General features: G+C 39.7%; 3 protein-coding genes across 4 annotated transcripts in view; all 3 read right to left on the reverse strand.

Moving 5' to 3' along the window:
• ell (elongation factor RNA polymerase II) overlaps window positions 1-1,407 on the reverse strand; it is a 36,310-nt gene extending 34,903 nt beyond the window's left edge. Inside the window, exon 1 of the mRNA XM_023267264.3 lies at window positions 1,165-1,407. Coding sequence (XP_023123032.1) covers window positions 1,165-1,299 — 135 coding nt within the window. The 5' untranslated portion in view covers window positions 1,300-1,407. The remainder of the gene's footprint in view (window positions 1-1,164) is intronic.
• Window positions 1,408-3,293: 1,886 nt separating this feature from the next.
• Window positions 3,294-10,477, reverse strand: fkbp8 (FKBP prolyl isomerase 8). Its single transcript, XM_023267266.3, has 9 exons — window positions 10,336-10,477; window positions 9,520-9,791; window positions 8,581-8,750; window positions 8,336-8,424; window positions 7,854-8,074; window positions 7,097-7,269; window positions 6,936-7,013; window positions 4,865-5,002; window positions 3,294-4,715 (listed from the first exon to the last, which is right to left on the reverse strand). The coding sequence occupies exons 2-9, from the start codon at window positions 9,776-9,778 to the stop codon at window positions 4,629-4,631; spliced, it is 1,215 nt and encodes a 404-aa protein (XP_023123034.2). The 5' UTR covers window positions 9,779-9,791; window positions 10,336-10,477; the 3' UTR covers window positions 3,294-4,628.
• A 2,766-nt stretch (window positions 10,478-13,243) lies between these two features.
• The window catches only part of ssbp4 (single stranded DNA binding protein 4), a 105,859-nt gene continuing 97,083 nt past the window's right edge, over window positions 13,244-22,019 (reverse strand). Inside the window, exons 12-17 of one of the 2 annotated variants that reach the window (XM_035946822.2) lie at window positions 21,872-21,926; window positions 18,829-18,899; window positions 18,572-18,650; window positions 18,184-18,212; window positions 17,992-18,093; window positions 13,244-16,146 (exon numbers count right to left, since the gene is read on the reverse strand). In XM_035946822.2, the coding sequence (XP_035802715.1) occupies window positions 16,066-16,146; window positions 17,992-18,093; window positions 18,184-18,212; window positions 18,572-18,650; window positions 18,829-18,899; window positions 21,872-21,926 (417 nt within the window). In that variant the 3' untranslated portion in view covers window positions 13,244-16,065. Of the gene's footprint in view, window positions 16,313-17,991; window positions 18,094-18,183; window positions 18,213-18,571; window positions 18,651-18,828; window positions 18,900-21,871; window positions 21,927-22,019 lie in introns of both variants that reach the window. The other variant, XM_023267263.3, reaches the window with a different exon arrangement.

The raw sequence follows: 22,019 nt of genomic DNA on the forward strand, positions 1-22,019 counted from the left end.
AATACAAAGATTGCCCACACTTCCAAACGCCAAAAGTCCTTAAAAACTAACTACTGTCGCTACAATGACCTTATAATATTGATTCCTTCTGAGTCACGCATTTGTTTAAGCAAGACTCATCCTACAACTCGTAGTCTCCTAATTACCTGTCGCAAATGTATTGTTCTGGTTTATCAGCTGCTGTCCTGCTGTGCACAGCCACTGAAGCTGGAGATAAGGCCCTTTCCTCCTGGCCTGCCAGGTTTTCCCTGTCAAATATTTATAGAAGCTGAAACGTTAGATGGCCACCACCAGACTTAAAGCTCTCCACAGGGGAAGCCAGCCCAGGAAGAAGCAGCAGCAGCAGCGCCAATTCAGAGACCAGACCTTGAATTCTGTCTCTTTATTTAAAAACCCACTGCTGACAAAGAGAAATGTGTTGGATCTCGCGTTTGATAACTCAATTCTGAAGCTGTAAAGTGCACATGAGCCTTTACTGCCAGTGAAGGGGGGGTTGGGAAGAGAAATCTTTCGCATGAATACTGGGTACTTTTCCAAATTATTCACCGTGTTGTCATAGACACGTTCGTGGAGTTACCAATTTTGATAGTCAGAGAGAAAAGAGGGTTCATATATGCGAATGGTAGCCGTTATCTTTATGTGTGGGCTAGTTTAGGTAGCAAGCTTTACCAAAAAAAAAAAAAAGAAAGAAACTGACAGCTTCTACAAACTTTATGGAAACATCTGTACGCACAAGTTGCCCCAGTGAGAATTTCTTAAAGGCTGTAACAGACATTTTGAGCAAGTTGAAATAAACTGTTGCGCCAACTGAAACAGTTTAATACCAAAAAATAATAATAATAATAATAACAGGCAGGGTTCAGTGTCCAGAGAGGTGATTCGGTGAGGAGTGAGTCAGGGTGTAGCTGGAACGAAAAAAAGAGACTACAACCTCCGACATCCAGCCAGCTAGTCTCGGCTCAACGGGTCCACTCACGGAGCCCCAAACTAGCCCGGACATCGCAGCGTGAAGGCGGCGAGACTAGAACCGAGTGGGGGGGGGGAACTGACCGACCTCACTCCGCCTGTCAGAGCCACAGCCGCCGCCAGGACGGCAGACCAACACACACACACACACAAATAAATAAATAAAAAAATGTCACGGCACCGAGAGCGACCGTTTACCTTGCTGCTTTGGTAGCCCTCGAACGCTCTCAGCGCGCTGTCAGTGAGTTTAACGTGGAAGACGGAGACGTTGCTGCCGTTGCTCACTCTTCCACAGGACAGTCCGTAGCACTGCTCCTCCTTCAGCGCCGCCATCTTGCTACCGTTCCCACCACGCGCACGGACGCGCTCTGTCGTAAACCGAGAACTCCCGTTGCTTTTCAATGAATATTCAATGACCGCTCACCGGCGATGAAGTCACCGGGCGCTTGTATTTTAAATCTGAAAATTTTGAAAAAATATTTATTCCCACTAAAATACACAAACGCATCGCATCTTAATGTACAACTACCCAGATTTACTGTTGTAAATTATTTTAAAAAATAAATAAAAAATCCTTACTTTTACTCACAACTTATTCACAACAGGTGAACCATACGATCAATATATTTTTCCGTAATTTTGCATTACTAATGAGCGACTTAATGTGCATTCCTCGCAGCATGTACTAACCAGCATTGCCCATCAGTAACGCGTAGGAACAGGGAAACGATAGGTCATCTCATTGCGTCAGGGAGACGTCAGTGTCTGGAGGAAAAAGAACACGGGAAAAACACACACACTTGGCTTGTGGCTGTCCCGAAAACTTATCCAGCTGTTAACAAATAAAACAGTAGGGAATGTAAATACCGCATGCTTAAGGGATGTCAGTGATTTTTAGCCAGGAAAAAAAGCGACAAAGTTGGTTTATACGGCAGCTTATCATGTTCAGAAGTTACTGAAATGTTTAAAAAAAAAAAAAAAAAAAAAAAAAATAATAATAATAATAATAATAATAAATAATTATAATTAATAATTATATTATGTTATATATATATTAATCATTTTACTATGGTGTATGTATGTGTTATATGTAATGTTTGGGATATGTGCAATACTGTTCTGTAGTTGTTGAGATGGCATTGATGGCACAGCTTTTGAGTCCAAGATAAATTTCCCCAAGTGGGACAAGTCTAAGTCTAAAGTATATTGTATAATAATAATAATAATAAAAGGATAAAATATAGCAGAATGAAATCAGATTAATCAGATACATCAGTACAGAAAAGCTAAATAAATTCTATAGAACAATTACAACTGATAGAAAATAGGAAAATATGAAACAAAAACCATGTAAAAGTATACAATAAAACACAGAAAAAAATTGAATAGAATATTCTTTATTGTCATTATACAATGTATAACGAAGGGAATAAAAGTGCAGATAAAAGCTTAATAAAAGTACAGGCAATTAACACCAGACTTTATAAAAAAGTAAACTAAAAAAAAATCTAAATTCAGCTTAACTTTTAATTAAATGTCTTGAGTTTACTTTTAAAAATGGCTACCCTTGGGCCAAATCTTACTTCCAAAGGGAACTGGTTCCAGCAGTGGGCAGCAAAATGACTAAACATCATTTTATCATGTCTGGCCTGAATTCCGGACACCACTAACTTACCAGTCCCAGCAGATACAGGACATCTACTAGGCTTCAGCAAATGTATCTCCAATATATTTTGGTGCCAGATCAAAGATTTCCAGACAATAACTAGGGTTTTAAATTTAATTCTATAGTCAGTCAAAAGCCAGTGCAGGAATCTGAAAATTAAGGGAGATGCGTTCTCTCTTCTTGGTGTCACTGTTCTAGCAGCAGCATTGTGAATGAGTTGCAGATGTCTAATGGGCTAATTAGGGAGGCCAGTAAGGAGAGCATTACGGCTGTCCACTTTGCAGGTAATAAAAGCATGAATCAGGTCTTCTAACTCTAGGGTTCTATGCTTTTAGGATGCCAGCTTTGGTGTGACAGCTGTGATTTAGATCTTTCTCGATGATTACTTACAGATTTTTTACCTAGGTGGTAGGTTTTAGAATGTTAGCCTTAAGTCAGTCCAGGCTTAGTAGTCTGGTAAATGTTTTTAAATTGAACACGTGAGTGTCTGTAGTAATGATATTGTTAACTGCAACAAGCCCATTATTATAAAGGATAAATGCAGAAGAGCACTTGTAATCACAGGTGGATCAAGAACACCACATGAAATCCTTCCACAACTATCAATACTCCATTACACACACTGATATTAAGTGTTACAACACAAAAAAGGAAACTGCAGTTTGATAATAGACATATTTTATTGGTGATGAACACAAATTTAACAAAAGCAGGGACCACTTAATATGTCGGCGAATGTTAAGGGTTTATGCAACTTTTGGCTCTATCGGCCGACCATCTACTCTGACGAAACCATGGAGTCGTTAGTCACATTTAGTGTATGAAAGAAAGCTATGAGCAAAAACAGTGGAATAAATTAACATCTACAAGGAACGCAATTTAAAGAAGGCTTCACAGGAGGACAGAAATACACATACCCGACATCGTACTCGAAGGGTCATCTGTTCAACATTTGGTCTTAATCATCAAAAACTGAGGTAATAATTGAATGAAGTTAAAGTCAACTCTCCTTCGGTCACACCAGAAAAAGTCCATGTACCATCACTGCCATGGTTTTAAAGGTAAAAACTGCATCTTCATCACAAAAAAATGGGTAATTTGAGAAATATTGAAAAGAAAGTATTGTATATCTACATCAGCAGATTATTTTATGTATGTATACACGAGTGACTGAATCCCCAGCTTTAAATTGCAATCCAGTACTATATTACTGCCTTTGTTTGTTGATTTAGATATGCTTTCAATTGCATATTGCTATATGAGGCTGCAGTTTGTTGCGTTTCATTTAACTGCATTATGTTGTGAGGTGTTTTGGACACTTTTGCTTTTCAATATTGTGTGTTTTAACCTCAGGAACTCCACATATACGACAAGAAATGGGTTTAAAACAAAAAACAACTAAAGAAAAACTGAAAACTTTAAGTAGCAAAACCGGAACGACTGTTGGATTGCATTTCTTCGTACAGGTGTTATTTGTCTGGTCACTCAATATGAAACACTGTCTCCTGACAAAGTGAAATCCCATCTCGATGATAAAATAACTGCAGAATGTGACGCTTTAAAACTATAGCATAACTATGGGACCATATCACGACAGCTATTTTAAAAAATATCTTTATATAGCTCCTATCTGCATCCATTTTTCATTATTTTTCATTTCAAATGCTCAAATAATCCAATATTAACTACCAAAGACACAAACAATGGCAGCCAAAAAAAACAAAACTGTCTGGCAATGTGACAGATACGCATAAACCTACACGTTTAGAAGGTTGGAAATATATTATTTTCCCATACGCAATTAGTGATGATTTATTATTTGTCACAAATAGTTCTCAAACATAGCAGAGAAAAGAGAGTGACAGTGAGGAGGCAACTGACCGACTGACATTTCCACCCACTTTGGCCAAAGGTCAGAAGGCACTGCCAGCTGTGCTTCTGTGTTTAAGCTCACCCACTGCTCGGACTGGTCAGGCTGTCACTACAGGCTCTTGCTTCAATTTCTAGCAGCTATGACAACGGATAAAGCTACGCCACCGATGGCTACTGCAGTGGCACCAAAAAGCCACTTCCAGCTGAGACCCTGGGGAAATAAATGTACAGTGCATGTTAGGTAGATTGAATAGCACGACAGACAAAAAAACTCAAAGGGAATATATTCATCTGACTGAAAATATTCATTCATTAAAAATGTATTATGCAGACATTTTTCTGAGGGAATGACTGTCTCACCCATGAAGACTTGGCCCGGTGTTTCTGTGTGCCGCTGCTACTGGAGGGATTACCCAGCATCTTCTTATACATGGCTTGCTCTGCTCCCCTCTGCTCCGAGTGCTTCTTCACCAGCTTGGAGAGCTCTGCATGGATTGTCTATACAAGAGAGATGAGACAAAATGATATTGCAGGCTCCAGTTCAAACCTGTCTCACAAAAACATGTCGAAAACAAAGTCCTGCTACTGTAAAACAACCCAAGTCTGATTTCCTTGGTAATGATAACATGTCAGGATGATAATAACCCTTACATCAACAGACACAAGCAGTGACCAAGTGGTCTGGAAAGCACGAGAAATAGCCATAATCACCAGGCTTCTCAAAAGAAATAAGACCAATATTGTTTTCTTTAATCATTATGGTTGAAAGAAGCATTGATTAAATGCTTAACATAAATAAATACTGGAAAAGTGTTTATGCTATTCTTTGTTGTCTTCCAAGAAATCACAGGCTTGCAACACAAAATTAGCCTGCAATTTTGCCCACATGTCCACACAATTATTCCAGGATATGGGTTCAGTTATTGTTCCAGCATGGTCTCAGATCTGAGTCACTTCGCTGCTCTTAAAGCCTGTAAGTGACTAAGCAGACCAGGGTTTGCAGAGCCAAAAAACATTTCTGCTTATTAAAAGCACTCCAGAATAACTGATAGAGCACCAATACGTAGAGTTTACAGCAATGTTCAATAATAGTAATTGTATTTTTGAGTGCAGTCCCACCTGTGAGGATCAGCAGGAAGAGAGTCAGTATGTCTGTCTGTATAAGTTCCTACCCTGAGGATCTCACTGTTCCTTCCTACTGCAAAGACTTAGAAGATAAATTTAAAGCAGGGCACCCGTGGCAAGTTGGCACTGCTATTACACAATCAGCTACCCACCAAAATGACACAAAACTGACTTGTCCCCAGGGGAAAGGATAAAATAAGCTGAACAAATGTGTAACATCCTGTCTTTAGAGCATCTGTGTCCAAATACTGGGCTGAGACCGTCTGAGGCTGTCTAAACTGGAAGTGTCAGGCTGTGTGCCATTTCATAAAGTAAACAAACCACAGACAAATAAATCTCCTCTCATACATATGACTTTAAGATAGAGGGCGTGAATAGCTGACACCAGTGTAAAAAATGCAGACAGTATGTCTCTCAGTGCTCTGTGAAGGAAAAGATAGTGCGTCATCTTGTCACTTCATGATGCCTGTGCCTGTTTAAGACCGCCTCATTGATTATAATGAGAGCGTCTTGGCATTGTCACTGAAGCACACCCACTGTTCTTGCTGCTAGAACATGGAGTTATTTAGGGAGCCTGGTTTATTGTTATAGCACCAAGAGACAAATGCATCTTAGCATTAAAACATCAAATCTAGCACCAAATTAGAAATGCATTGATACACACACACACACACACACCATTGTGGACATACACAAGGACAACAGTCATGAAATAGAACTCTGCCAGGTAAAAGGGCTTTTAGGTGCAAAACATCTACAACATGTTCGTACTGCAGATATAGAAACAACAAATATTCAGATACTTCAGATTCCCATTATTTCAGCAACTCACCTAGGAAACATGAACAGAAAATGTAAAAGTGCATTGCATTTACACTGCATTTGTTGGCTGAAAAGTGGTGTACAAGCCATGTGCTGTTTGACAAATTGGTGTAGGACTGAAGTTCTGGGCACGAGTAGCATGCTGCTGCAGCTCACAGCTGATCCAAGAAGCCCACACACTTGGATGAATTCTGTGAGATGGTCTTGTGTAGCCAAAGAACCACATATACACAGTTGTATAAGCAGGAGAATAGAAACAGTGGCACGGCGTTGGATATGGATGGGGTGCAGGGTAAACCTATTTACAGCAACAACATGAAAACAGATCCTCTGAAATGATGAATCAGCAGTCCACCTGCCCTTGTGCCGCTATAAAAATTATATTCTACCCTATAGCACCATCTACTGGCCATAGGAGCAGACTGTCATTTCGCCATTTGAAAACACGAAGAATCAAATACTACTGATATAATTACAAAAGTACCTTGTTGCTTGGCTCCAGCTTCAGTGCCTTCCTCAGCGTTTGAATGGCTTCTGTGTATTCTCCTTGCAGAGCCAGTACCTAAAGCAAGAAGACAACTGATAACAAGAGTCTACGAGAGTTTAATAAAAAAAAGAAACTGAAAGAACCAGAACAACACGTACCTTGCCCATGCGGAAAAGCGCTTTTATATTGTCTGGCTGGTGTGCAAGTGCTGATACACAAGACTTAAGTGCTGCATCATAGTGGTCCAGTTTCAGCTGAGAAGCAGCCATGTTGTTTAGACACTTCACTTTCACATCGATCAGCTCATTTTCCTCCTCAGGGGTAATGTCAACTGCAACAGAAGACACAACATTGAAATAATAATAAAACAGCACAAAGGTCGTTGAAAATAGAACCATGGACTTAGACCTGAAGGAGATTTGCCATTTATTTAGCATAGTGTATTTCACATTAGGCTCGCTATTGTGGTTCTGAGCATCATACTAACTTTGCACTCTTCACCTCTATTGTAGAGATTAAAGGAAAAGAGGAGTTACACTAAACAGCTTGTGAACGGCTGAAGTGTTCCAAAAAAAGTGGATTTTCTTCATGAATTATTTTAAGTGTTTGTTTTTGAGTCTAACCTGAAGCAAACATTGAAATCTGTTACATGTTATTCTGTGCATGCAAGTTTGGAATTACAGTCTCCACCAGTGGATCATGAAAATGATCGAAACTAAGTTCATCATTAGTTAATCAATTACATTTTCCCTTCTTTTCACGAACATGGAGCTACTGTGACATTTAAATTTGCAATGGGCTCCTCTTTCTTTGAGGGGAAACTTGCAAAACTCCATAATGAAAGTAAACAACAAGAGTAAGGAAACCACATTTTATTTTAATATAACTTTCACCAACTTCTTACGCAAATCTCACCTTTAGAACTAGACTCTGTTATCTGCAAAGCAATGCCGTATGAGTTTACAGCAAAAGCATAGTCCCCACGTTGATAATGGATATTGCCCCGCTCTCTCTTATGGCTGGCCAGGGCAATCTTTTCCGGTGGGGGCAGCAGCTCCAGGTCTGGAGCATCAGTCGCTTCCAGCAGTTCCACTTCAAGAGAAAGCTCAGCGTTTGGCGAAACCTCGGGTTCAAGACTGACAAGAGGAAGAAAAATAAAGTCAGGAGATGAGGAAGTAAAACACGCCATTCATTAGATTTTAACTACAACACATCCAAGCAGAGAAAATTAAGCTATGCCATTTTGCTCAAAGTCAAGAATGGGAGTTAATATCTTTTTGTCAACAGTAAACTTAAAGGTAAGTCGAAAATGCAGCTTTTATATGATTGGATTTTTTGGCCTACAATACTAGTGCAGTTGTGTAGCTTTTACTAGTTAGATTAAAACACTTTCCTACCTTCCTCGGGCACCATATGCATATTTTGCATCAGTCTGGATGAGTGCCTTCTCTCTCATTTCCATGAGCTGCACTGTCAGATCTAGTGCCTAGAAGAAGTAAATTACTGTTATATATGATGTAGCACTAACTGCTACCATTAGCATAAAGATAAATATGCACAACCCAGCATATAAAAGTGAAACTTCTGCATACATTCTTTGCCACTTATAAGAAAAATAAAACTTAAGAGAATGTAGTGCTACCTGGAAAACATCCCCATCTCCCAGAGTGAAAGAAAGGTCAGGCTGCTCCTCTACAAGTGTTCCGTCCATCAGATAGGTTTTAAGATTAATCTTTACATTCTGTCCTTTCTGTGGCCGACTGTCTTGCCCTTCGCCTGCCTCCAGTACTTTTTTCTTCAGCTGGTCATTACCTGGAGTCAGACACAGTCATAGTGTTTCCAGTCATTTGCAGCAGTGATCACTGTCCAATGGCTGGAGCAATCACAAGTCAAAAACATGCTTCAGAGTTTCTGGAGAAATCAGCCAGTCAAATGTAATGCTATTTAATGCTATTTTAATGCTATACTGTAAAAACTTTAATGCCACAACCATGAACTCAACAAATTACACAGGTTTGTTTTTTTTGTAAAAGATAATTTTTATATGAAAACTGTCCCTACATTCCATATTTCTGAATCCAGAACCCACCCCTGACCACCCACAGGTTGTAGTCATTCTCTGAAATCCATGTTTTCTAGCCATTTTTGCTGGAATTTGCATTTCCCATCTCTCCTCCTCCTGGTCCAGTCTGCCGGCCACTTTAAAAACATGCAGTTTTTGGCACCTGTACCAGCCGGAACAACTATTGCAATGCTTCGGCATGTTTACGCAGATGCACAAATCTGACGAACTGCAGTCTATAATTACATATTATATTATTATTGTCAAATATTTTCTTGAAAACTGCAGAAAGAATTTCTAATGCCACTGAGAATCAAATTTAATGATTTTTAATGCCATTTAAGGCCTTAATTTTCGCAAAATCAACTTAATGACTATTAATGCTTGTTAATGCCCTGCAGAAACCCGTGCTTGGAAATCGCAAGGCTTTGGGCTCTGTGTGTGGATTTGAGCAAAGAACCTGATCAACTTTAAACAGGAATATATTTTAGTATATCATGTCATTTTTTTTAAACATACCTAATACATCAAGCCATTCATCCACTTGACCTGAGGGTTCTGGGTCCATGTCTGCATTTTTATTTTCTGACTTCTCTGTGTTTTTTCCCTTCCCACCCCCGGCATCTTCCAGAGGAGGGGGGTCGTCATCGATGTCATCTTCATCTAAAACCTCGAAGTCTTCCCCGCTGTCCAGCAACGAGGTTTGTCCATTCTTCTTTACTGATGGCGCATTGTCACGGCTATCTAGAGCGTCCATAGTTTCCGCTTTTTCAGTCATTTATCGAGTCACTCTGATGAAACAAAAGGAGAAAGGACACAACTTCATAACATGCAGCCTTGTATACTTCTCAAGCTGCCCTAAACCGGAATTCTAGTTACGTCTAAGCCCACATCACAGTTTAAAGATTATTCCGCTGCTATCTCTCATGATAATAACAGTGAGCTTGTTCTCATGCTAACATCTAAATACAATCGAAAGCCACACGAAGCAGTCCATTATTGTTGTAATTTCAAACATAACACGTTGCAATATAATCAAAACGTCCCCCTAACGTTACCTGCTATTGGCTATGCGACAAAAACAAAGCTAGCCACACGTTTTCCAGAAGTTTCTGACAAGTTATCCTACTGCTGCTGTGTCCTCAAGCGGCTAGTAGGCTACTAGCATTAGCTGTAATCTAGCTAGTTGTGTAGCTAGACAGCTAGTTACTGCTAATGTGACAAATTTTACTTCGTCTTTCAATGAATCACTGTTTTTAAGGGCTTCAAAAAGAGCAAGGCAATCTGAATGTCATGTGTGATAAAAGTTTCTTATCAAAACAAAAGGAAATGTACCTTCAGATATTATCTATGAAGAGCCTTGTTTTGGTCCTGGGCAACCTTCCGTCAGTTTACAGTAGTGAAGTTCCGTTGCTGTTGGGCATAAGGAAACCAACGGGACTTACTTGTGTTAGTGAATGTCCAACATGAAACTGACTTCGTCGCAGCGTCTCACTAATGTCAACAAGCTGCTTCCTGTTAACCTTGAGCTCCTGCACGTCTATTGGATAATAGCGTGCATATTAATGTTTTGCTTAACAGGCAGTCAGACCACTGCAGTTCAGTTACTCATATTAGAAAATCAGGACCTAAAATGATTCATGGCAGATGAAGAGCATTCACTTATCATTAACCCGTTTAATCCCAAATTCTTCCCTGCAAAATAAGTGCATGTATTTTACTCCTAGACCTCCCTAACACATAATATGTATACATTTTTCATTTCATGTTGGTTTTGTTAGTAAAAATGTAGGTTGTATGCTCGGCAACGATTGTTGCTGGTGGGAAACCGCATAGTCTAAATTTACACAAATTCTTCAGTTTGACCTATTTACACATTTTTAAAAAGTAAGAATAACACTAAGAAGTGTAATATATTATAACTAAGCATGGTTATAAGTGTGTTCACAACTTTATAAGATACATAAAGATACCATGGCAATGCATACTGAAGAGAACTAATATTGACATTACAATTACTGCATTTCACAGTATCATAAAACAGTTAAATAACCATAGAGCTAAGAATGTTTGGTCTTACAAAATAAGAACTGACCATAGTTTACAAAAATAAAATAAATTCACATTGTGGCAGTAGCTTAGATTGACTATTTACTGACCACTACCATCATGGCCAGAAGATGAGTGTACATCATGCTTTCATGCAGCTGATAGCTGTTTTGTGTATGGCATCATCTTGTGAACACCCTTAGAGTTAGAGGATACATCAGCAGGAACAAATCAACAGGGTCTGCTTTAGTTTGTTTCATGCAGTCTGCTGCAGTTCCTCCATAGGTCACAAAATCTGGTTTACTGGATGTGGCTGGTCATCGTGATATTTTAAAAACCCTGTTCCTATTTTGCTTATTTTAAAGGGTAGTTGGACTTATCAGGTGAACATCTTTTATCATCCTCCAGATAGGTCACCTCTGCTTCATCATTCAGGAGTCTAGCAGACAAATGGCCTGTTTCACCTCAGTACCTGCTACTCTCTATCTGAGCGGTCACGATCAGTCAATTTTAACTGCATCTTTTTCAACTGTAGGAATGACTGTGATGTAGCACATATCAGTTTGGGGCTCTTTTAAGTCTAGAAGATTCAAAACCTCTGATTGTTTTAAGTTGTGTAGAAAAAAAAGCATAAGATAAATAGGATAAACAGCCAAAACCTTTGACACGTAGCATGACACTATGACTATGGATTATGCTGGCGGCAACAAATGTTGCCGTGCTTACGTTTGCTCTTCTTATGATCAAAAGATGTATGCAGGCATAAAATTCTCATTATATATCAGTAGTAGTGCCTTTAACAAATGCATGTACAAAATATCTGTTATATCCGTTAATTAAGATATTTAAATAAATTCTTCTTGTACAGGGCTGCACAGTGGTGTAGTGGTTAGCACTTTCGCCTTGCAGCGAGAAGATTCCTGGTTCGCGTCCCGGCTTTCCCGGGATCTTTCTGCATGGAGTTTGCATGTTCTCCCTGTGCATGCGTGGGTTTTCTCCGGGTACTCCGGCTTCCTCCCACAGTCCAAAAATATGCTGAGGTTAATTGATCATTCTAAATTGCTCGTAGGTGTGAATGTGAGAGTGATTGTTTGTCTTTGTATGTAGCCCTGTGACAGACTGGTGACCTGTCTAGGGTGTCCCCTGCCTTCACCTGAGTCAGCTGGGATAGACTCCAGCCCCCCCATGACCCTAGTGAGGATTAAGTGGTGTATAGATAATGGATGGATTGATGGATGGATCTTCTTGTACAAGTTTGAGGCAGACATCTCCTTCCATCGGTGCAGGCAGGAAGTAAAGAGGCCTAGTCATGTGACCATTCACACTAGTTACATGACATTGATGCAATTTATAGGAGACAACCTGTTCTTTGATTTCAAAACTTGCATTAGCTGTCCAAAGCCAAAATAACACTTTTAGAGTAAAAATTAAAAGAAAAATGAGCGGCAACAATTGTTGCCAGATGGATTAAACGATTAAAAGAATGATTGCCAGTTACAACATTGGCAATCATTGAGCTTCTGAATGCACACAGGGGGACTTATTTAGAGTAATATTTACAGATTCAAAATTAGTGGGGTTATTGTAGTGTGTAGGTTTAACATAAAGTAAATCTGTTCTACATAGCCTTAAACATTTTAAAAGGCTTCTGATAAAATATTTAAAAAGTGAAACTAAAGCATTCTTCCTAAACATACAATATTTTTGAAAGTAACCGCTGTCTTTCACACCTTTGCCAGAACCTAAAATAAAGGGCAGAGTTTATTTATTAAGTAATCAGAGTCATTCTATACAGCTGATAGGCACAATTTTTGAAAAGGATGTGTCCACTGGAAATGTGTTTTTTAAAAGATTAACAGGAGTTAGAGGAAAAGCCTATAATTGGTTCCTGCACTGTATACCAACAATTTTGCACCTTTATTGTAAATACCAGCAATTCTGGCATTTATATTTATATAAATCGGCCACATTATTTATATTCTGGCAACCAGTACAATTTGCACATTAACTGCATAGTACTTTCTACATCCGTTTTTCTTGAATGGAACATGTGTGAGTTACTGGATACCTTGAATCAATCAGTCAGTCAGTCAATCAATAAATCAATAATCTATCTATCTATCCATCCATCCATCCATCCATCCATGGCTGAAAGTTAAATGTGAGCTCAGAGGAAGAGATTCAAACAACCAGGAAAAATCAAATGACATTTATTATTGATGCATTGTTTCTTTTCTGATAAGCAAATTATCTGTTTTTCTTTCAGTCTAAAGAAACTTTACAATATAAAGAAACATACAAAGAACATCTTTATTACCTACACAAGACACCTAAGCCCCTAAGACAAGATTCTGAACTATCCTACCATGAAATACAAAGCAAACCCAAGAGACAGACTGCTTCATATTGAATACTGCCGTGTCATCAGAAAGGACCATGAATGGTACAGGAGAATCATTTATATCCCCTTTCCTTTTGAATCCCCCACCCCACCCAACCAGCAAATCTTCCTAATGGTACAGTATTATACATCACAATAGAAGTACAGGAGATGGCCGACGATCGATATACACAGGACTGAGAGAGGATCAGTGAGAGAGCTTCAAACTATACAACGCTATTACAGGAGCGAATAGCAAAGGACACAGTTTTTCCCCATAAGTATTACTTTTTGATCTGTTCTTAATTTAAAATGAGGTTTCTCTTTAAGTATTTTTTACCTTTTTAAAAGTTTTCTTAAATCGATAAAAATCCTTCATATTAAAAACTGCAATGTGAGGTCACATGTTTTTTGTTTTCGTGAGAAGATGCCCTTTGGAAAAAATTATTCACACGATTTCTCAAAACCAACAGCAACTTTGAACTGAAACATTAGGAGTAAAGGGCAGAGTGAGGACGCTACAGCATGTTTGCTTCTCTCTGTCCTGTCCTCTCTCTGTCCCATCCTCCCCCCCATACAAGTCTTTAGTATACAGTCTGCATTAAGAGTCTTACTGTATTCTATACACTTAGCCACGTTTAACTGTATTCTATAAATTTAGCCACATGAGCCAAATAGTCACCTTTCTCTATGAAAAAACATGGACAGTTTTTATTTATAATTTACTTTCAGCTGTATTCATTGGTAGTGACTGACATATCAAAACATGTCAATGATATCAAAATGCATTATACAGTATTTACAAAAAAGAAAAATCAAAAGGTGGGGGTTTGGGACGGGTTTGGAGGAAACAAGGGAGGTGTGTGTCACTACATAGAAGGAAAACACTGGAGAGAGTGATTCCCAGGCCACCAAAAGCCAAATATTGGAGATCTCGCTGTTGAATTCTGGGTACAATCTGTTCACATTGATATCAGGCAATTAATAAGTACATCACCATCACCCACAGAGGCTACAATGTTTGTTTAGGTATTGTTGAACACAGCTGTCGTGTGAGAGCAAGCGTGGAGCCGTGAGAGATACATTTATCCCTTTGAAAACAGTGAGTGTTGATCAGGCCAAGAACATACAGAAAGAAAACAAATTAAATAGCAGAATATGGAACTATGCTTTTCGTTGTGTACAGATTCTATGGGCTTTTTTTTTTTCCGTCAGCTGAATACATTTAAAATAAAAGACAATCTGCTGAAAACAATCCACAAAATGGAAATACATCCATTACAAAAGTTTCCTATTGTTGTTCCTCTTCTTTATGGCTGCGTGGTCCCATCATCAGAACTCCCATACTGAGGGGAACGGGTTGATGGGAAAACTCCACAGAGACAGTTACTGTCTGGGTTAAGAAAGCGGATCAAACAGGATCTGTGAGTTCAACCCAAAGTCCAAAAAAAAGAGAGAAAAAAGGGTTTCACGAGCGCATCAGAGGTCCCGTGATCTCTCCGAGTCCAAAAGGAGACGCTGAAAATAGACCAGAACGAAGCCCGAGAGGAAAGCGGTGCCACTTTGGAGTCCACAACGAGGTCGAACATAGTGATGAAGGGGGGAAGGAACCACATTTTTAGGATTCACAGACAACTTGTAAATAACAAATCATAAAACAACCACAATACAAGCTAAATATGCTGTATTTACATACAAAGACCAAATCCATAGAAGAGACGAGAGGATCCACAAAATGCTCTCCGTCTCTGCATGTTACTGAATTAGAAATGGCACCTGTCCAGAAATCCTCAGAGCCATTTTCTAGCAGTTAAACGGTTGTGAGAAGGGTTTGCTTATTAAGACGACATACCTACACATCCGATCATTCAGGTGCATCAACAGACAATTTGTACCAGAAACAGCGACACTCCGAGCCAGTCTCTGCTTTAACCGTATGGCTAGTTCACTCTGAGGTACGAACACCTCAGCCAAACTACCTCATCAGGACAATTAGTCTTCCTGTGAAGGTTTAGGGACAACATTTAGGAGCCAAAGACACAAACTACGAGTTCAGAAAGAAGTATGTGAAGTGACGAAAAACAAGACAAAAACAACAAACAACCTAAAATCATGTAAACAGAAAAATCATTGTGCATTTTTCGAGTGTGTGCTTATTCTGTCATTGTTGATGCTGCTGCTGCTGCTGAGATAAAATGTGCCCTTTACAGGAAATCATAACTACATTAGTAGAATAATATCAATTATGACTATTAGAACAATAATATTATCATCAATAGCAAAAAATACAAACATTTAATGAAAACCATTCTTGCCCTAAAATAATATTATCAGTTCATCTTTTTGTTTTTGTTTTTTTCCTTTTTTAAATCAATCCTGCCACAGGAGCAGAGTTTTTTAAATGAGGGTGTTGGGCCCAGCGTCAGTCAGCTACTGTGAGCCCTCATAGTTGGTGATCAGCATGATATAATGGTGGGTGATGGTGGGATAGAGCTGAATGCAGCGGGGCATCGGGAACCGAATCGGGCCTGGTTTTGGATTTGGGAGAGCCGGGCTCGGGGCATGTTCGGCCTCTCACTGTCCGAGGGGCCCTCGACGAAGGAAGAGGAGGTTCCTTCTGCCGCTCGGAGGCCGTTTCATGCCCTTACAGCCATTTTGCAGGCGTTGGGATGTGGGGCCTTCAGGGGAGTCCTGCTTTCCAGTGGAATCCCCAGGGGCTGTGTGGAGCAGCACACCGTCCACGAAGAGGAGGAGGGAGGAAGGACACGGAGGGAAATGCAAGACGCACCGGGGTCAATGGGAAAGGGAGATAAAGGGAGATGAAAAAGTAAAATAAAAGATAAAATAAAAAAATCACACACTCATCGTCATGTTGGGTGAATACTGTAAAGAGAGAGAAAAAAAGACAGGGAGGGGAGAAAAGATAAGCCAATACTATATTAAACTTGTTATACTACCCAGTTTACCATGAAAGCAGTACAACTACCTAAACTAAAAATGCCATGTCCAGTACACCAGCCTTTTGCAGCAAACACTAAACCCTCTCTAATTTATTATCTTCTATGTCAGTAAACCAAGCAAGCAGAGCAGAGTCCAGCCCAAGGAGAAAATGTTAGGGAATTTCAGATCACAGTGATGGTACAGTCTCTTCATTAATCACTCTATGACAATCTCTACATGCATCAGAGAAAGCATATTGTGTGTTTTCGTCCATGCTTGTGTCTGTGCATGCTGTGTTTGTGTGTTTGAGTAAAGTTGCAGGATATGACACATTGGACTAATCTCAATTTAGCCATGAGGGGTGATTTCAGACCCACAAAAGGAATTTGTGGTGCTGTATGCAAAATAGAGCAGGACCCAGTTTCACAAACACATTTTGGATTGTTCTGTAGATTTTGCTCTAAGGTTCATCTAAAGCAAGACAGTTTTACAAAAATAAATACTTTTTTTAACCTCCTGAACCATAAGTTTCTGGATGTTTTCTTGTCACTTTTCCACTCACTCTGGGCTATCGTTTCACTGCAATATAAAGTTCTGCAGCTCTATGGCAACAGGACAACCCTAACGAAAGGTAGAGAGAATCCAATAATATCTTCTGGGCAGTTTAAATGCAACAAACTATAAAAAACAAAAGGTCATTTTATTTGATTATTCATTTTACAACAATGGAAAAAACTGTGACTCAACATGTACAACATTTTTCCGAGAGCCCACAGCTGTTTTAAAATAAACAGTGACTCTACATACTATACATATTTTCCTACTTGCAGTTTTAATTTGTTTTCTTGTCTCACTGTCTGCTCCGTGTAATCACAGTCTGAAGATCAGCCTGGCTCAGCTGAAAAGTCCCTAAATTTCTGTTGAATGCTGGTGAGTCACAAATAGTTCTCCAGTTGCACAGACGAGGGCACAATTATTTCTTTTTTTACAGAAAATTATTAGAGTAGACATTTTATTTTTGGCAAATTTTTAATTGAGACACATAAAATGATGTTTTTGAAGAAACATCATGGTTTTAAGCTTAGATTTGTTCGAATCAGATGGGCTTTTTCTCATTTTACAGTTTCTGACTTTGATATATTGTGTATTTATGATGCTTTTTTTAAAGACAACATGCTTTTTGAGAGTTTTGGAGTTCAGAGGGCGAATTCAGAAAAGTCTGCCAACATACCCTCAACCAATTAAGAACTTTTTCTCTGCAACTATAAACATCTGCTGACTACTGCTGAATTTCTTATCACTCAGTACCCAGCCTAAACTATATTACAGTGAAACATTGTTAGATGAGACAAGAAAACATTCTGTAATCAGGTAGCAAAAGCACTGAGCTCTGGTACATTATTCATTAGAATACTGGAGTGTTTCTACATGGGGATTCTGTTAGCCATGTTTTTAGTTGGGAAAATACCTAGATCTACCCACGATTTAGTCCTGCTTGAGAGTGTATTTTTTTGAAACTGGGCTGAAGTTGCCATTGACCGCTGGCACATACAATCACCTAATGTGTGTTTTGTGAGGTAAATGTGATTGTTTCCAGGCATGTTGCATGACAACATACTCACACTTTCACTTTGGAATGGGTTTAAAAAGTTGCCTGCCATCTCGCCGTCGTCCCGCGGAGTGCCGGGAGGATTGTTCATGCCTGCCATATTGTTGGGAGAATTCTACAACACAGATAAAGCAAACAAGTCAGAAAAAAAGACCTCACAGAGATGAGCAAATAGACTGACGGATGAATAGTTAGTCAGTCTCACCTTTGGCAACCCATCCATGTCACCAGAGCCTGTGTTCAGAAATAAAAACAGAAAAATTTGCATTAACTGCTCAACGCCAGTAGAAACCAACCTGCCCTCTCACTACTAATAGCCTTTAATTAAGCCATTTGTTTCAGATACAGATGAGCACAAACTCCACCAGCTTCACTGATCACGTCTCAAACATCCAGACAATCAATTGGCCTCCTCACTGCCCCACTAATCTGTTTAGCTTTGATCAATACTATGAGAAAACACTTCCTCTACCTGCCATAAGAGGGCAGAGTCTTACTGCTGAAAGCCTGTCTTCAGAGAAAGTAACAGGTTTCAGTGAATATACTCAAGAGCCAACACCGAGTAGCTGCTGCATACATCTGTAGTTACTCACCTAGTGATCCGTTCATATGATGCTGCTCCATAGCACCCATTCCACCCATGGGCCCATCAGGACCTGGTCCCATTGGGAACTAAAGAAAAATATTTGAGTCATTGACATTTGTGCAGCCACAAATCACTCATTTGCCATTTACTTTTTTTCAGGCATAAAACTGACTGGACATAAAATAGAAAAATAAATTCAAGATGGAAAGCAGAAACCCTGAAGCGACTTACTGGGAGTCAAAATTTTAAAAAATGAGAACTTACATTAGGTCTGTTTCCACCAGGGCCGATGGGGTTCATCATTGTGTAGATGTTTTCACTTGAATTTGTTGAATCTATGAAGAGAGAGCAGTAAAATGTTTAAAATGAGAAGAAGTACCTGCAGATAAGGTGTTTTCATGTCCAGTATGGGATGTGGTAAAACATAGGGAATAACGAAGACACTATGGCGACTGTTTTTCCTTGTATTTTGCGTTGTTTCAGTTAAATTTTGCCATAATTCTGCCACAGCCCAAGACAATCACCATCTGTACGTAACTGCCAGTTTCTGGTGTCAGTAAATCTGTCTGTCAGTGACTCCACTAACTGCTCCCTGCAATGTACAATGAAAGAAACCTTTTATCCCTCCTATTCATGTAATAAGGGGATTAGTTATTATATGGAAAGCTCTGGCAACTTAGGAACAACCAGTACATGCTGTGTCGCTCCTCTTTTGTCCGTCTATGTGTCCTAAAAGGATTCACAAGGATGAGGTGACCTTGATCTGACATTGCAGGTAGAAAGTTGTGAGCAGATAACTGAGAAAAGCAAAAAAAGAAAAAAAAAGAAAAAAGAATAACAAATTGAAAGACAGGGCTGGGGAAGGATACAATACATGCAGAGCGGTGAAGAAATCCTGCCTGTGAGTGTCCCTGAATGTGGCATTGTGTTGTCGTGACTGAAGGAGGGGGGCAAATCTGAATGTGAGGTGTGCATTTCTGTGGGAGGTTTGTGTACGTGTGTGCGCACAGTCTTGGCGACTGCAGTGGAAATATGCCTTCCCTCCCGGTGTACGTGTGAGCAGGACTGCAAAAGGTTTCCGCATAACATATCACAATAGAGGTATGTATATAAATAATGAATAGTAGACACAAAGAGAAGGCTCTCCACGGGCCAACAGAAACAGAACATCTACAGGATATCAGCCCACAGTGCATTGTTCTCAGCCAATCCTCCACAGGCGCGTTATTGACGGGCCAAAGCTGAGATGGAACAGTCGGTTGATTGCGGGCCGACGTGCCTCTTCTGTCTCGACCGTGACAAAACACAGCTTGTGACGCTAAAATATGTTCTCCGTATGCGCCTCAAGTGGAAATCCGTGACACAACAAGTGTTGGTGCCTTTCTACTGCAGGGACTCGGCTCATATGTGAGGCGGGGTGAACGTTTATAGGAAACGACCCTTAAATCTGCTACTTCAGGCTTTCTGTTCTCCTAGTCTGACTGATGGATGTAGGCTGTGTGTATAGGCCTGCCACTGGCCCATCATTTCAGTCGGCATTTTCCATCCTTTCCCTATCTGTGTGTTACCATTTTTGTTCGCCCTGGCACCCAAGAAAAACCTCTGGACAGCAACTTCCTGTTCTAGAAATGAAACTCAGACCTAAACTTTTGACGAGGATTTACATTGTACAGTAAGCCAGCTCTGCTATTTATTTACAGTGAATTATCCAATACCAAAGACATAACCTTTGCTTCGGCCCGCCCACAATATCTGTGATTGGTTTAAAGAAATACAAGCAAGCCAGAGTGTTTTTCCCTCTATAGCCAAATGATAGTGAGGTGTAGCCAGATTATGTTCTACAGAATGGGCTGGCAAAGCAAGAGTAGGATCCATCGGACTCACAAGGTCACGTAATAATTTTGTAACCGCTTCACCCACAACATTACTTCTAAGCACACAAAAGCAACAACTAGTATTAGTTACAGAGGATGTCACAATCAAGTTTGTTTTTACTCCAGATAGGATCCATTTAATATTTACCAGTAGTACCTGGTTGTCTTTAATACTGTGGTGACCACAGGAGGCGGGCAAGCAGAAGTTATTGTCAGAGTTTAGCTATTAAAGGAGCACCGTGATAAAGACTTTTATGAGTCTTAGTGACCGCAGTTCAGCAAATAGTATTTAAATTTAACAATGTATCAGGACAGAGATAAACAATTTCAATGGAATCTATAATGGCCATATTCACAGTTTTTGGTGTGCTTTTGTGTGACTATGCATGCAAATAAATATTTGGGCATAGGTTTGTAGTGATACTCTTGGCTCCAATATTCTTAATAGGTATTGGATGTTGCTCCAGTTCTAAAAGCATGTACACAACAGGACAACTTATGGAACCAAGGCAGTTGCTGTGCTGCTGTTTGTTGTGTTAGTCTTTATTTTAGGTTGTTGTTGGTGACTATGAACAGGGTATTGAAGACTCATATCATTTTACTAATTTCAGCTTCCTCATCTCCTCTGTCCTCCGCTCTCCTGCCCTTAACCCAGAAATCAATCTTAGTACAATTGCAAAGGACAACTCAATTTCTAAAATGCATCTCAAGGACAAAAGATCGAAGCGGCTGTAACGAGTGACGATGCAAAGTTCTATCCTCGATGAAATCTTTTTTTGCAAAAATTCATAATATGCGTACATTCTCATTACAGTCTGCCACATTGTGAATTGAATTCTGAGTAAATAGACATCGGAAGTTATCATGAACACTGTTCCGCTTATGTGACAGAGACTGGAAAATGCTGTGGTAGGTTTCAACCAAACCAAGGAAAGATATATGTCATATTTAAGTAATGTGAGGACAAGAGTCAAGGAAAGGAATCAAGGATGTATGAACTTGGAAATGAGATGAGGGGACATGAGAGCAGAAAAAACTGACACTGGTTGTTATTGTCTTTTCTGAGTTTAACCTAACAGCATCAAGCTCTGCCTAGCAGTTTATAAAGGCCATATCTAACCCAGATTTGGTACTTTTTTCTCACCAAAAATTGCCCTGAAAGAAGCTTTGCAGGGTTGGTTCCTGTCTACAACGGCTCGCATATTGTTAAATTTGATAAGTGCAATATCTTTGCATTTTAAATGTCTTATATTTTTAAAAAAATCTCCTGACAGCTCAATTCTTCAAGTATTTAGAGTTCTATCTCTGTGTGTCTCCCAAAGAGAAGCATGTATCTGACAGAAAACAGATCTGATGTTTCTTAGAGAGACCCTTCTTCAGTGAACACTGGATAAAAGTAGAAATCAGAAGGGAAACTGGAGCGTATAACTCACCTCCGGGGCTAGGCATGATGGGAGTTCCTGGTGGGCCGCCTCCCCCTGGAGGGCCCTGAGGGGTGAGAGGAAGAGAAGGAGAGAGATGAGCGCTGAGTGCATCTGGATGGCAGCGTGCCTGTTAGATATCACAGTATGACAGGTAATT

Source organism: Amphiprion ocellaris, chromosome 2, assembly GCF_022539595.1.
Source record: "Amphiprion ocellaris isolate individual 3 ecotype Okinawa chromosome 2, ASM2253959v1, whole genome shotgun sequence".
In the NCBI taxonomy this organism is placed as follows: domain Eukaryota; kingdom Metazoa; phylum Chordata; class Actinopteri; family Pomacentridae; genus Amphiprion; species Amphiprion ocellaris.

Excerpts from the sequence above, each read along its gene's own strand:
- fkbp8 (XM_023267266.3), bottom strand. The coding sequence starts at position 9,778 with ATGACTGAAAAAGCGGAAACTATGGACGCTCTAGATAGCCGTGACAAT. Across the intron at positions 8,425-8,580 it reads GAGATGGGGATGTTTTCCAG|GCACTAGATCTGACAGTGCA; the intron begins GTAGCACTACAT and ends TACTTCTTCTAG. Across the intron at positions 5,003-6,935 it reads AGCTGGAGCCAAGCAACAAG|ACAATCCATGCAGAGCTCTC; the intron begins GTACTTTTGTAA and ends TCTCTTGTATAG.